This window comes from Lissotriton vulgaris, chromosome 5, assembly GCF_964263255.1.
Source record: "Lissotriton vulgaris chromosome 5, aLisVul1.2, whole genome shotgun sequence".
Taxonomy (NCBI): domain Eukaryota; kingdom Metazoa; phylum Chordata; class Amphibia; order Caudata; family Salamandridae; genus Lissotriton; species Lissotriton vulgaris.
Window position 1 is genome coordinate 1,247,719,596 of NC_141693.1, and position 16,459 is coordinate 1,247,736,054.

Here is a 16,459-nt window from a genome sequence, read left to right on the forward strand (position 1 = left end):
TTGTCTCAAAGAAAATGGTTTTAAATAAAACCAATATTTATGTTATGGTCTGTGGGAAAAAGGTGCATAAATATAGATCCTTTTTTATTGGAGACTCACAAATTATAAGAGTCAGTTCATTTTGTTACTTAAGGATCCTCTTCTCCAGTAATGGTACATGGACAAGACAGGGGGCTAATTCTCGATCTAAGATGAGTAGGAACTGCCATGGAATTGTTAGGTTTGCCCAAAGGTTGGGTTGTCTACCTATCAAAGAAATGGCTCATATTTAAAATGCAAGGGGAGTGTCCACTGCGATATATAGAGGGGGGGTTGTGAGGTTATACCCCAAGTAATCCACTTCACGTTGAAGAGAATACTTTTATAAATTGTTTGCTATGTCTGCCTGTCTCAGCTTCATCCCTAAGTGCCCATAGGTAGTCGCTTGTGTTTTTTGGAAGATCAGCTTTTATTGAAACCTTTACTACTTTGACTTTCAATCTGGTCTAGGGATGAAACTAGCTACACTAAATCAGTTATCTTGGACTGTCTTGCCTTGGACCATGCCTTCAACATCCCCTGGCTCTTTATATCTCTCCATCTTTTAGCACCTTATTTAACATGTCTGTACTGCAAAATCTATTACAAATTATATATCTTAATAAAGGTTTTGTTGAAGCAACTTTTTTAAAGTATAGGTATGACCTTAGAATGAGCTATGACCTGAGGAAACCTATTGTTGCCTTTTATATGTCTATCAATCCTCAGGAGGGTTGTCAGAACTATTTCTCCTTTTCTAATAATATTCAGCACCGGTTTGGCCCTGAAAAGGCTACGTGCGGGGATAGTATACATCAGCCTCCTCCGAAACGAGAGTATGTTCGCCGAATTCCTTTCCTTGCCCCTGTGATGGTCGGTATATTAAAGCACCCAGCATTTTATGATGTTCTCTGGTTTTTACAAGCATTTAAGGAGTTATTACCGTAAACCAATTCTCCTTGCATAGAACATTAGAGATGATAAAACTGCACTGAGTTGTCTGTTAGCACTTCAAGACCCCCATGTTTGTAATAATGTTGCACTTTATATAAAGGGGGCCTTATATCTCAGGAAACGTATTGTGTGTGAGCTGTGACTCGGGAAGTGATGAGACTGCTCCTTTCAGTATTTCGCTTTATGTAAACTGTGTGTATATTTAGAGATGATAAAACTGCACTAAGCTATTTGTTTAAGACCGGTATGCTGTTAATGTTGTATGTATCTCAAAGGGGGTCCCCATATCTCCGGAAATTATTTTGTGTTAGTTATGACTTGGGGAAATGGAAGGACTGCCTTCTCCTAATTTTTAACTTTCGTTTTACGTTATTTGCTTTTTATGTCTTTTTTAATTGCATTTTAATTTCTTTGAATGATACTGTGTGTACTATTATGGCTGTTCTAATATGCCAAATAAAGATCGAATAACGATAACTACTTTTGAAATTTAGAGAATGAGTGACTAAACCATCATTAAGGCCAAAGGGCATGTCCCGTGACACTGTTCCCCAGGTTATGAGAAGGTTTGTGGCTGGTGTGATCCCAATGCTTAATGTTTTTAGTTGGAAATGGATGTACTTGGTGTTTTTTTCCTTTCATTTACTACAGTCTTGTGGTCACAACCTGCTTCTCTGCAGCAGCTCCACTGACCTATGGATGTGCACGCAAAAATACTATGAATAGGAAGTGAAACTCGACCATTATCATCAGTTGGGTCCTCTGTGTATTTAACTTGGGAACGTGCGGGAAAATCGAGGGCTTGAAAATACTTTTAATGTTAATAAAGCAGAGCTCTGTGGTTTCCCAAATCCGTGGATGATTATGCAGTCCAGGTTTTAGCTCATGTTGGTACTGAAATTGTTATAAAATTAACTGGGTTATATGTATCGCAGTGCGGCAGTAGTTTTTTTGCCTTGATCAGTGCCATGGATGATTGATCCCATGTTATAAGGTTGAGTTTTATTTAATTAAAAAGTAAGGTTTTTAACTTGTTAATAATATGTTTACTGAAGTTTCTCTTTTATTTTTCAGCCTTCCGGTAGAGGAGCACGTCTGCCCATAGTCTACTGTATCATTAGTTGCTTGGGCTGCTTTGGACTGTTTTCAAAGGTATGCTTATGTACTTTTAATTTAAGTTAATGCACACCTAGAACCATTGTATTGCAATGAATTGTGTATCATTACGGCTTAAAAATCCGCCTGTCTCCTGAATACTCAAAGGCCTTATTCTCTTCTCTCCCATCATGAAGATTGTAACAAAACATGCATTGACAAGAAACTAGAGTTCTAAAAGGCCGAGCTATTGTCTTTACCGGTGCTTGTTGCCAGATGCATGCACGCACATGCAAAAAGACACGTGCATTGCTGGCAATCTAGTAATGTTTTTTGTCTTCAAGGAATCCTACTAGAAGATTGGCGCCAATGTGCTTATATGCTTTGTGCAACTTATGCTGTGATGCATGGCGGACATTTTACCTTACCTTTTTAATACTGCAGACGGCCATGTTAGAGTGGTATATTCAAATATTACAAAAAAGTGTGATCGAAGTGTGAAAAAGCAAGCGTACTGCCCAGCAGCACTGTGCTGCTCCCGGGACTTCGTAAACTAAATAAATTCAAATTCAAAAAAAGAAAACTTTAACATTTGATGGATGATAGTAAGACAAATACCGAGGAACGTGGATACTTAAATTGAAAAGAGTGTTTGAAGGAGTGGTCGGAAGAGGGAAAATGGGTGAAAGAGCAAGGAGAAAACAGAATCTTTTACCAAATCCTTTTTTACTACTTCTCATTTAAAGTGTAAATAAAATGCTCTGTCTTTCAAGAAACTTTGGTCAAAGTAGTTGCTATTTTTTCACCACCACATGGCCCTTGACTAGCTTCCAGGCTACGACTTACTCCTTCAAAAATTTATAGATATTTGCAGAATTATTTCTTGGTCACATCCGAGTCTGACTATTTTATTCATGTAGTTATTATAGACATGTGTACGCATAAAAGCTATCCGTTGAACAACGTTTCAGGTGCACTCAGACATGACACTCTACTTCACCTGTTGCTCTTACACCTAATAAATTATTATTACATTTGAGAAACTAGTAATTTGCAAACTAATTCGAACATTACCCATAGGACACTTCAAGTATCACAGGCTCTACAATAATTCTTTGGAATTCTATGTGATTAACAGCCTTAAAACTGGCTCACATTTTGACTTTTGTTCTTGGATTCAAAATATCTGCTCTTCGCCAATGCAACCTCTTGGATCCACTTGCTTAGATCCGGTTGGCTCTTACTGGAACTAAGCTGACTTTACTGGCTGACTTCCCCTTGGTGTAAAAAGCCCTTCCTTTGTATGGCTGACACAGCAACCATGGTGCCTACTTACTTTTTCCATTGCCTGTCAAGCTTACTCGGTATGTGTAATCTTTGAAATGCCATTATTAAACTGAAGTATTGAACTTATTATATTGAAACCTAATTGTTACCATGAAAACATCTGAACTTATTGTGGCACCAGACTGGGGCTGGTGTTGTTTCTAGATGTCAGAAGGGCAGCCATCACTAGTACAATGTTGATTTTCTGCAGCTTTGACACCCAGGGACTAAAAGCATCCTAGCTATTTTTCTCTAAGATCGCTGAGGTAGTTTGCAGTGCTCCCACATGTTTCTACTTGTTCCTGGATAATGGTCAAAATGAAGTTTTCTTCCATTCATATCGGATTTCCAGCCTTCCTCTTGTATAATTTCACGTTGTCGCTATAGTCTACCTTTACAAAATATATGTTGTGAAGATGCTACACTTCTCATCCTGCCTCATGGCTCCCACATGAATGCTGAAACTACCTACCAAATTTCTCTATAAACTGCAATGGGTTCTGAGGTTGGTAGTAATGCAACTTCACCAGAGTATCGTGAAAATAAAAAAACTTGACGAGCATCCATTCTACGTGCAAGATCAATCACAAAAACCCATGAAGTGGTATTTGTATAGCGTACCGAATCGACCCCCGAAGGGGTATCTCAGGCGCTTGTACGCATACCACTGTAGAACCCTTCCTGGCTTTTCCCTGTGAAGTGCCCACTCCTGGGCACCCCCAAGGTGAAGCCAGGCATCCTAGCGTTGTTGGGGCCGTTGTGGAGATTATAGATTAAGCAAGCTATTGCCCAGAGTTGCAGAATGGGACCCATGATTAGAATAGGCACCGAGGCGAGAATTATCAGGTCCGCAGAAATTGAGCCCAAGACCCGCCGAGGCGGAAATTGAACCCTGGTCCCGGGCTAGACATCAGGGTCTGCCGCTCTAACCATTGAGCCACACTTCTCCACCTTTGGCCACAATAGATTATGACCCAAGCACAGTGACTGAGGTACAAATTCAGTCCTAAAAAGCCATATGCCCAAGTGGTTTTTGTTTTATTCATTTGGTTTTAATATCTTCCAGGTTTTTCTTAAGCCAGAGTCCTTTTATTTCTCCTAGTGTCCGCACCTCTATCGTCATAGCCATCACTGGTTTATGCCTTCACTAAACAAACCCCTAAACAAACCCCTTTATCAAGGAAGGTCTCAATTTATTGTTGGGAAAAATTAGTTTTTTTGTAATGTAGAGGCACTTCTCCTCTGTGAAGGTCATCATTTTGAAACGGTTCCCTACTACTGGAACATATAACAAAGTACTCTGAGTGGAACATATGTCTCAGTATCTAAAGGACACATTGGCTCCATATGCCTGTGTCTCTACCTCCTCTCTACACATGAATACACCTGTATGACTTTGTATTCATCTACACACATTGTTTTCCCAATTTCTGTAAAGAAAGTGAGTTTAGCCATTTTTTCTTTGTTCTGAGCTCTCACTTTAGACCCCTACATTACTGGCTTACTCTTTGGAAAACACACTCTTCACAAATTTTGTTCATCATCATCATCATACTAAACTTTATAGAACTACTTATCCTAACATTCTGCATTATGCGGGATACTCATTGTGCTCCAGAATAGCATGCCACAATTGTTAAAGCACTCTGATTAATCAATATTCCACTAAATCCAACCCTGCACTAAAAGGCTTGTACTGCTTGGAAGTGACCGCTCTTAACAAGATAAAATTCTGAAGCACCACAGCATCACTGAGCTTTGTCAGTGAGGTTTGACCCAGGTTCTGAGACCAAATTAGCAACAGTTTAACTGAATATGTAATAGCACAGAAAAATTGATCGTCGAGCTGGCTGAAGTATTTCCACCTTGAGAGGGTCTATTGAGTTTTAAGTCTGTCATAAAGTCTAGTTTAAAATCACAGAATCATGAAGATAGCACTCAATACACCTAGAATACAATTTGAAAATGATAAAAATATAACTTACTGCTATGGTTGATCCATTTTTGCCAACACCATTTATGAAGATGTCTTGACAGCCATTATTGCAGGAAAATATAGATCCTGCTACGATGCATAAGGCTGGGAGGATTTTCATTTGAATATTGAGAACTGGTATCTTTAATACAGAAAAAGAAAATGCATATGAAAATTAAGATTTCTGACAGACTTTAAACCACAGATTCCTCAGCTTTTGACTATCGCCAGGGGTCAGACTGGATCTGGAAACTTTTGTATGGCAATGTCCTCCAGTGTCGGCTTATAGTGTCGTGTGACATCATGGTTCCATTTACATCTCGGGCAGCTGTGACATCGACTTAACTACATATACATTACCTGCTAGCGCTGGTGCCCATTCTTTTCTGTCCAAGCACCAATGATCCGGAGCTTCAACTTTCATTCAATGGTTATTGTTTGATTTCTTCTAGAAATTACTTTTTTTGTGTGAAGGATATCACCAAAACCTTCAGGTTTTAAGACATTTATGACCTGCAACTGACAGATGACGGTTACATATCCACATGATGTCTGTTTGTAGTGTCTTGGTTCCGGCCACAACTCAGTCGTGTTCATCATATGCCAAGATGAACAAAAAGACGATTTGGGAGCGTTAAACAATACTCGCATTAGTGGAGTTCAGGAAATCAGAGACTCATTCAGTTTGATGTTCATAGCTCGTTGGTCAAGATCAAGAGACCGGTTTCGTTCTCCAACAAGAGGTCATTCGAAAAATAGAACTGCGTTAAAGTCAAGGAAGAAACATAACAAGCATAATAAATCCAAACACGGTTCTACGACGTCGGCCCATTCGCATTTTTACGCAATTCGGAGTCGCATGAGGTACCGGAGCCTTCCACTCAAATATTTTCTCCAGCTAAGATCCTCCTTCGACGTGATTTCTTTTTTGACTCACAGAAGATAAGGCAGCAATTCCAGATCAGATCCAACAGCTTAACAAAGCTATGGACTTAGTGTTAGTCTGGGTCCTGTTGGTACACCTTCAGGCTCCACAGATCCGAGGAGGCTTCCGGTTGGTCGGACGTCGACTGATCTTTGCTCAACGTCAACTGTGCCTGTTGTTTCGGCTCCGAGGCCGACAACTTCGAAATTAATGGTTATGCAACCTTTGACTTCGTTTTCATCAGTACCTCAATTGATGCAAGGTTCCTCATGCAAAATCACATATGACGCCGGGATCGGCGTTGCCGACGCAAATGGCCGATCCAATTGTTTTATCTGATTCTGAATGTCAGTTGCCTTCTACTATGGTGTATGCTAGGTTCGAACCTGATCTTTCATGGGGGAGAGTATCTTTTTGATGCAGAATATCCTCAAGATGATATTCTGCAGGATTTTCAAGATGCTAGCTGTCTTGACACATATCCCACATATCCTGATGTAGGTTTATCATCCCGTCCAGCAGTTATGGCTACTGAAGAGATGTCATCCTTTACAACTTTAATACTCTGAGCAGCAGAAACTCTTGATTTAGTTTTACCTTCACAAGATTTTAAAACTATTTAATTGGCTGACATTTTTGATCCGTCAAAAGCTTCACAGGAGGTTTTACTACCATTAATGAGGTTTTAACAGATGTTTTGATCGGCACTTGGGCTAAGCCGGGATCTTGCCCTTCAATAAACTGGCAGATTGCAAGGAGGCACCGACCAGCGGACCTTGCTGAAGTGGATAGGTGACCCAAGCCCGATTGTTGTACGTACCTGTGCCCCTGTGAGAGAGGGGAGGCGCAGGGATGAAATAGGCCCTCCAATCAATCAATCAATCAATCATAACACTTATATAGCGCACTACTCACCCGGAAGGGTCTCAAGGCGCTTGGGGGAGGGGGTCCGCTACTCCTCGAACAGCCAGGTCTTGAGTTGTCTCCTGAAGGGGAGGTGGTCCTGGGTCAGCCGAAGGTGGATGGGGAGGGACTTCCATGTCTTGGCCACCAGGTAGGAGAAGGATCTGCCTCCGGCGGTGGCTCTTCGGATGCGTGGTACGGCGGCGAGGGCGAGGCTGGTAGACCGTAGCTGGCGGTGGGCGTGTAGAAGGTCAGGCGGTCGTTGAGGTACTTGGGGCCCAGGTCGTGGTGAGACTTGTGTGCGTGGGTGAGGAGCCTCAACATTAACCTCTTGTTGACGGGGAGCCAGTGCAGGTCCCTCAGGTGGCCGGAGATGTGGATGCATCGGGGGATGTCCAGGATGAGTCGGGCGGAGGCGTTCTGGATGCGTTGGGAGTCTTTTCTGAAGCTTGGCTGTGGTTCCGGCGTAGAGGGTGTTTCCGTAGTCCAGTCGGCTGATGACGAGGGCCTGGGTGACCGTCTTCCTAGTTTCGGTCGGGATCCATCGGAAGATCTTGCGAAGCATGCGAAGGGTGTGAAAGCATGATGAGGAGACGGCGTTGACTTGTCTGGTCATCGAGAGGGAGGTGTCCAGGATGAAGCCTAGGTTGCGTGCGTGGTCTGTTGGCTTGGGAGCGGTGCCCAGGGCTGGGGGCCACCAGGAGTCGTCCCAGGCGGAGGGCGATGGTCCCAGGATGAGGACTTCCGTCTTGTCTGAGTTCAGTTTCAGGCGGCTGTTCTTCATCCACTCGGCGACGTATTTCATCCCTTCGTGTAGGCTGGTTCTGGCGGTGTCGGTGTCTCTGGTGAGGGAGAGGATCAGCTGGGTGTCATCGGCGTAGGAGATGATGTTGAGGTTGTGTTGGCGTGCGATGGCAGCAAGAGGTCTCATGTAGACGTTGAAGAGGGTGGGGCTGAGTGATGATCCTTGCAGAACGCCGCAGATAACTTTGGTGGCCTCGGATCGAAACGGGGGGAGGCGGACTCTGTGTTCTTCCGGCGAGGAACAAGATGATCCACTCCAGTGCCTTCTCTTGGATGCCGGTGTTGCTGAGGCGTTGGACTAGGGTGCGGTGGCAGACAGTGTCGAACGCTGCAGAGAGGTCCAGGAGGATGAGTGCCGCTGTTTCCCCGTTGTCGAGCAAGGCTCGGATGTCATCGGTGGCTCTGATGAGGGCGTCTCGGTGCTGTGGTTGGCTCTGAAACCGGACTGCGAGGGGTCGAGGGATCCGTTCGTCTCCGGGAAGGCGGCAAGCAGTCTGTTGATGATCTTCTCGATGACTTTGGCAGGAAAAGGGAGGAGCGAGATGGGGCGGAGGTTTTTGAGGTCGGTGGGGTCCGCTGTTGGTTTCTTCAGTAGGGAGCTGAGCTTGGCATGCTTCCAGCTCTCCGGGAAGGTGGCGGTGTTGAAGGAGGTGTTGGTGACGTCCCGGAGTTGGAGTGCGATGGTGGAGTCGGCCTTGTTGAAGACTTGGTGGGGGCAGGGGTCGGTTGGAGATCTGGAGTGGATGGTGTTCATCGTGCGGGCTGTGTCTTTGGTGGTTACCGTGGTCCAGGTACGGAGGGTGGCGGTGGGGTGCGTTGGTTCGACGGTTGGGTGCGTGGACGGTGCGCCGAAGCTGTTGTGGATGTTGGCAATCTTGCAGCGGAAGAACGAGGCGAGAGAGTCGCAGAGATTTTGTGAGGGAGTGATGTCGTTGTTGCCGGTGCTGGGGTTGGAGAACTCCATGACGATGCTGAAGAGTTCCTTGCTGTCGTGGGCATTGTTGTCCAGTCGCTCCTTCAGTGATTTCTTCTTGGTGGTGCGGATGAACTGGTGGTGCTTGCGGGTGGCGTGTTTGAGGGGGGTCATGTTGTCAGTGGTCTGGTCGAGGAGCCAAGCTTTCTCTAGGGTGCGGCAGGTCTTCTTGGAGTCCTTGAGTTCGTCGGTGAACCAGGGGGCCTTCTTGCTTCTGGGTCTGCTGAGAGGGTTCTTCAGTGGTGCGAGGTCGTCGGCGCAGGTGGTCAGCCACTGCGTGAAGTTGCGGCTGCTTCGTTGGGGTCCGTTGTGCTGGCAGGTGGGTTCTGGCTGAGGGAGGTGGTGAGCTGGTCGGCGGTGATCTTGCTCCAGCTCCTGTGAGGAACCTGTTGCTCGTGGTGGTGGGTTGTGGTTTTTCTGAAGCTGAAGTGGATGCAGCTGTGGTCGGTCCAGTGGAGTCCGGTGGAGTGGCTGAAGGTGATGTGCTTGCTGGATGAGAAGACGGGATCAAGCGTGTGGCCGGCGTAGTGGGTGGGGGTGTTGACCAGTTGCTTGAGTCCGAGGTTGTCCAGCAGGGCGGCGGTGTTGCGGTCCTTGTTGTTCTCCAGGTGGAAGTTGAGGTCCCCTAGGAAGATGTAGTCGGCGGAGGGGAGGGCGTGTGGGCTGATGAAGTCTGTGATGTCTTCTCTGAATTGTGTGCGTGGTCCCGGGGGTCTGTAGATGAGGGTGCCTCTGAGGGTCGTCTTTGGGTCGGTGTGAATCTGGAAGTGGAGGTGCTCGGCGGCGAATGTGTCGTTGGAGTCGGTCGTGATGCGGATGGTGTTCTTATGGACGATGGCGATGCCTCCTCCGGTCTGGTTGACGCGGTCCCTCCTGATGAACTTGTATCCGTCCGGGATGGCGATGGCGATGTCGGGGGCTGAGGAGGCGTGCATCCAGGTTTCCGTGAGGAAGGCGATGTCTGGTGATGTTGTGTCGAGGAGGTTCCAGAGTTCCACGGCGTGTCTGTGGACGGAGCGGGTGTTGAGCAGGATGCACTTGAGGTTGCTGCTGGTGCTCGGCTTGGCGGGCGCGGTGCAGGTTCGGAGGCAGGTGAACTTGCAGGTCCTGCAGGTGAAGGGTCCGTGAAGGTGAAGGGATGAAATAGGCCCTCCAGCCTCACTCGATGGTACCACCAGGTGAGGCCTAGGACACCAGAAGGGTTCCCGCTGCAGGACAAACTCACTGGAGCACTGCAGCGGCGGCTTCCCTGATGCCTGACTGGAGGGGTCCTGCCTGAAGTGAACAGGGGAGGCCCCCAAATATCCAGAGAAAGGTGGGTGCTTGAGGATTTGCTTTTGAGCACCAGGCCGGCCTCAGCAGATTGGGGGCTCTAGGTGGGCTTTGGGGGGGGGGGGGGGACTCAGGAAAACAGAGAGGCCTCGAGACTCTGAAGGAGTAGTAGCAAGTGCCCTGGCAGGCGGCGGTAAGTAACCCCCCCCCCCCCCCCCCCCCTCCAACCCCCTACGCAGGCACAGCCACCCCACTCCTGGCAATATGACTGTTGCCGAAGGACGCAAGGGGACACAGCAAATGAAATTTGACAAATATGCCATGCATAGGACATTAACTGGAGTACCATTCCTGGAAGGGGTGCAAATCTCGGATTCAGGCTGTGCGCCGGGTACAACGGAGCCCACTCTGAAAGATATCCAGGAGACAATTTAGGGGGTCCGACATTCCTGGAATCTAAAATTGACTATCACTAAATAGGTTACACAACTAAGGGCGGATGTGCGCAAAATGTGTTCAAGGTTCATGGGAAATGAAGCCCTGCTGGCCGCGCACCGCATGGAAATGCAGACTCAATGAACAAGTCAACAGTGGCCAAACTTGATGACATTGATAGCAGATGTAGCAGAAACATTTGAGTCATGAGTGTTCCAGGATGGGCAGAAGACCCCAGTGGTGACTTATCTGTGGAAGACTTGATCATGAACACAGTAAAACTTAAAGAGCTTTCTAAATTCTTCTCAGTTCAGTGAGCACACAGAGCTGCCGTCCACCCCACCCAGGCACATGCCTCGAACAATTAATGCCCGCCTCTTTAACGATCGAGACTTAGGTGCCGTTCTGCAGGCTGTCTAGTGGACTGCGCCACTCAAGTATGAAAATGCCACTATTAGCATCTACCCAGGTTTTACGTTTAAAGTGCAGAAGCTGAGGCGCAGCTTCGACAAAATCAAGAGACAACTGTGGCAGAAAGTTTTCAGTAAAGTTGACAGAAGTGGCAGACGGAAAGACATGGTACTTCACATCCCTCTTTGTGGAATGGGGCTGTCTGTCTTGATGGATGGTGGCTGGCAGGTGGTGGGCAGTCGTGACACATGTGCTAGGGGAGCCCTTGCGTTGCAGCCTAGACAACAAGGGGCCCGACAACCATGTGGGGACGGGCAAACCCCAAAGCCACCATTGGGAGAAAGCAAGGTATCAGCAACAGAAAATACAGGAGGAGATCAGAATGAAGGCCCACACTAGAAGAAAAGAGGAGCACAACAAGAGGTCATTTTTGAGAATACCTGAGCACTGAACGCAAGTGACCACTTAAGCAACAAGCTCATATGCGTGTATTGCTATCCTTATGAACTTCCATGCAGTGCAATAAGGAATGCAAGTGGTAGCGTCAGGGATAGAGGGGAGAGTATAATAAACTTAACAAAATTCGATGACCATATCACCAGTTTGGTATACAACAGTGTGGGGACGACAGGAACTCTGCAGAGTTGGGGAGTGCAGTTTTAGGCCTGCCATGCAGAGAGGAGGAAGTTTTTTGGAGAAGTTGTTGGTTATAAATTCTTTTTATGCTGCATGATTTCACTGTTTAACTACGAAAGCAGGGTGACCAATGAGACCCTTAATAGATCAGCTGACATGGCGGGGATTGATGCACCTATGTGGGGAGAACCCCAGACCGAGGACAACACAACCTCTAATACCAAAGTGAACTCACTCAAGATAATTTTGCGGACTGTAAACGGCCTAGGGAACAAGATAAAACAAGGAGTGGTCCTACAATATTTCAGAAGACATGAACCTGGCTAGTCCGATGGGATTAAAAAATGGCAGGCCGGGTACACATTTGGCATATTCATTAAAAAAATACTCCCACTAATCCCCCAAGAAACATAGGCAAACCCGCAGGGCTGATATGTGGCACTCTCGGGTGATCTGGAAGGCCTGACCGCCAGTATATATGCTCTATTTTTGTCCCACCTAAACTTCATGCACCAGCGCTGCCAGATGTTTGCTCTTTGCTCCTCCAATTTTCGGTGGGCACGTTGATAATTGGAAGCAGGCCCGGTTCTAGCGGGTGGGCCGGGTGGGCCAGGCCCACCCAAACATGAGCCAGGCCCACCCAAACAGGATCCTTGGCCCTCGCAGCGAGGGCTTTAAGGCAGGCTGAGCGCTACGCGTTTGGGATCAAAGTGCTTAAACCCTCCCCCGTCGTGTGCATCAGCTCGGGCCGAAACAGCTTCCGGGGAGCACACACAGAGACAGTTTTAGAAATTATCGCAGCCGCACCCGAGTCCATCACAGGTATTTAAGGACCATTTACATGTTAATGAGGCTTCGTTTTCCACTTAGAGGTGGAACAAAGGAAAACCAGGAGTCTCCAGTGTAGAAGGACACTCCCCGTTTTCACCACTGTTTTTCACCATTTAGTCTCAGTAAATTTCAGTAAATGTAACACGTCATTTTTGGGGGGAGAAAGTCGACGCAATAGCGAGGGCGGCAAGTTTTCATAAATTCCTGGGGAGGATTAGGTGGCAGCCCTGATCAGAAAGCAGTTCAGTTAAGAGATGCTGCTGTGTGAAAGTTAAATGTTATTATGCGGTGCTTTGTTGTGTGTGCTTTCCGTGGTTATGGGGGCTGCCAGCTGCACTCTGTGCCCGAACGAAGCGCAGGTGTTCTCCTGCTTTGTTGTGGAACGTCCCTGATTTTGATGCAAACAATCTGGTTACTCCTAGATGAGCTGGGAACCAAAGGGCCTATTACAGCACCTTATGCATGCGCTGTGCCTGCACTGAAGCACTTTCAGAATGCACTGTACATTACAGTAAAGTGCATCAAACCCAAGTCTGTTGCATGCTAGGATCTCACTCCTCACGTGGTCACATGGAATCAATTAATGCACAGCTTTTTATTTAGAGTATATCAGGCTGGTGATGTGTGTGCTGGAGCAGTGATTGTTATAAACAGACGTAGGTGTCTGTTCATTAGTGAACAAAACAAGTCAAAGTGAATTTTGGTTATCAGGCGCCCATCACGCCAGTATTTTCATACTGGTGGACGACCCTTTAAAGCTCGAAATTTGGTTCGAGACCGATGCCTGGCTCTGACTCGGAGTCCTCATAGACCCTTGAGCCTAACACGATCCGAGCCCAGACCATTCGTGAGGCAAGAAACACCAACACCGACACATTGCCTAGTGCCATCTTTTACCGATAGACTATGCGCCTGTGTTGGTGTATTTTTAAAGTTGAGCCAGCTTGCTGGTCTTCACAAGCAATGAAAAGCAGCATTGTGTTGCAACCCTAAAAACACCAACAGGAACACACTGCCTTTAGCAGCTCTGTCTAAAAGACCCATCTTGGCGTTTAAAAAAAAAAGTTTTAACAGAATATGGTGGGAGGATGAGGCGTTATGACCAGAAGTGCTGACTTTGGACCTTGGTAACCTGGTTCAAGTCTCGGTGTCGCTTAACGTCCTGTGATTTTGGGCAAATCACCTATTCGCTCTGTGCTTAAAAATGAATGGGGCCTTGTGTTAATGTTATAAGTGCTCATGAAAAGAGCTCCAATACCTTCAGGCCCAGTTTGCGCTATATAAAACTGCACAAAAGAAATAGAAGAAAAATGAAATGCTGGTTTTCAGAGGCGACGAAAGCAGATTGGCCTAAAACACTTTCACAGGTTCTGATCAGCAGAATTGTGCTAAAACGGTAAAAGCACCCAAGAAGGAAGGCACTACCTTTTAGCTCATCATAACGCCCAAACCTACATGTAGGTATATTACATATGGCTTAAATAACCCTACTGTACATATTAAGGATTTAGCAAGTTACAGACAAGTTCCATGACTATATAGAAGAATGAGACTGAAGGCAAAGTTCCTTTAAAAGGTTGTGGCGGTAACTTGCAATATCGCATTAATGTATGCTAGGGTGTACTTTATACTTTATAATACATGGTCACACGCTTGCCTTCCCACAATACTCAAATAGCCTTGGTATTTTGCTTTTTCATATGAAATAGACAGGATGGGTGCAGATGTGGAGAATAAAAGTAGAATCTGTATTGTAAAATTAAACACACTAAAAAGCAGTTAGATATTTGTTGCAAAATATATTTATATCTGTTTAACATAAGTCATTTTTAAAATAACGCTCTTTAATTACATAAAGTGCACAAAAAATAAACATGTTGCCATAATATCATCCTTCTGCATATCACTGTTCATCTAAAAAAACAAAGCAGAAGAAACAAGCATTGGCAAAGCCAATAGGTCTTGCCTTTGGGACCTTATAAGTGTTTATCCATGCAACAGTTGATGTTGTTGCACCAAGGATATTGTGCTGTATGACTAAGCACTTATAAGGTCCCAAAGGCGAGACCTATTTGCTAGGCCAATTCTTGTTATCATTATCAATGGCCGATGCAGGACAACAATAAGACAATACAAAATGTCCAGTTAACGCTGGTGATTAATGATCCTGCTGGAGAGCAATCATTGGTATGTTAGTCGTTTTTAAATGCAGATTAACTGTGTTTTATGTGGATAGCTCAGTGGTTCCTGCCTTTGTCACAGAGAACCTTGTGTTACTTGGAGTTCAGAAGTGACAATCCTAACATAGGACAGTGACCAATAAACTGTCATCAAAGAGCTGCATACAAACATGAATGGTATAGTTAGAACTTCACTTTTTTGTTTTGTGATATAGTTATAACTGCCCCAGTCTTTCATTATTCTAATGTTGCTAAAATGAGTATGTTTGGGTAGATATACATTTTTAGCAGTAAAGCTGACCCACATGGAATACTCTTTAAATCCTAAGGTTGTGTTTCCCCAGACCAAACCCTCTTAAAATATACTGCCCACCAGTACGGATAACATGTGAATCCTACACCTTGTAATCCTCATTGGCTTATGTGACATTCCCTGTAGACTGATTTACATACTTGTATGATTCATTGTCTCTGTATAATGTGTGCATGATGTAAAGTACTGTGACACCCTACACTGATATGAGTAGCGCTATACAACAAATGAAATGCATATGAGAGAGGGGCTACCTAAAGATGAGGGGCACTGTTGGAGGGAGGAAGTGAGAGAATACGAGGAAGAGGTCATGGGTAGAGGGGGGAGCTAGGGAGAGATGAGGAGCACTGGTGGAGGTTGGCAGTGAGGGAGGCTGAGGAGGTCATGAGGGGAGGGGCTAGAGAGAGATGAAGGGCACTGGTGGAGGGTGGCAGGGAGGGAATTTGATGAAGAGGTCATAAGGGGAGGGGCTATGGGGAGATGAGGGGCACTTGTAGCGTGTGGCAGTGAGGGAATCCGAGGACGAGGTCAATAGGGGGGGCCATGGAGGGATAAGGGGCACTGTTGGAAGGTGGTAGTAAAGGTAGTTACGGAGAAAGAGGTCATTGGTGCGGCACCAAAAAAAGACTTTTGCATCAGCGCTAAAGTCATGGAATTTCTGTTTTTTTGTTTATTTAATTAACAGTTCGGTCATAAGGGCTACTGTGGATCATACTTTAAAGTGTGTGCTAATTATATTTACTGCTACATATTCAATGTTTTAAGTTTGAAGGTGATTTTACTAATGTTTTTACCGGGAAAAATGAAAGTGGAGCCTGATGGTGCCTGATATGGGGCTGGGGCCCAAGGTCAGCTGTGAGATAAGGTGCACTGGAGAGGAGTAGTGGATATTCAAGTCTGTAAGGGAGTGAGTGTGTTACAGAGTCTGGGGTCAGGTGGATGAAGTAATGAAGAGGGATTCTCCCTGAAGGCTCGCAGAGGGAGCCCGAGAAGTGTCACTTGCCTGATATTCTCACCTCAGAAACCTCTTCTTCCCATCAAAGGAACATTACATGGAAAAAACACTTTTTGAGAGTGATAATATTTAGAAAGAGATTTAGAAAAGAGTGCGCTTTACTGGGCCTTGTAAGACCAAGAAAAGATAAAGGAGGGCCCTGAAGCAGGCCTGCCCAGACGTATATGCCACAAATCTAGCCCACAGAGGCCCACCCAAAGGCACCCTTGGCCCACCCAAGTAAAAATTCCTGGAGCCGGGCCTGATTGGAAGGGTCTTTAATATAGTGTCAAGGGAGGATTGGGACAGATCGATATGCAAAAAAACATCGACGAGGCCAGGCCCGCGCACTGAAGGATTTCCTGGGTGCAATGGGTCTGGTTGACCTGTAGAGGGCACATAACCCACACAGTA

General features: G+C 45.9%; 1 protein-coding gene across 2 annotated transcripts in view; it reads left to right on the top strand.

The window, feature by feature from the left end:
- The window catches only part of DENND2D (DENN domain containing 2D), a 637,596-nt gene that overhangs the window by 246,748 nt on the left and 374,389 nt on the right, over positions 1-16,459 (top strand). For both annotated transcript variants that reach the window (XR_015295991.1, XM_086923088.1), the window contains exon 5: positions 2,047-2,124. Coding sequence is in view for 1 of the 2 variants with exons in the window: in XM_086923088.1 (XP_086779214.1) it covers positions 2,047-2,124 (78 nt within the window). In the remaining variant the exon portion in view is untranslated. The remainder of the gene's footprint in view (positions 1-2,046; positions 2,125-16,459) is intronic.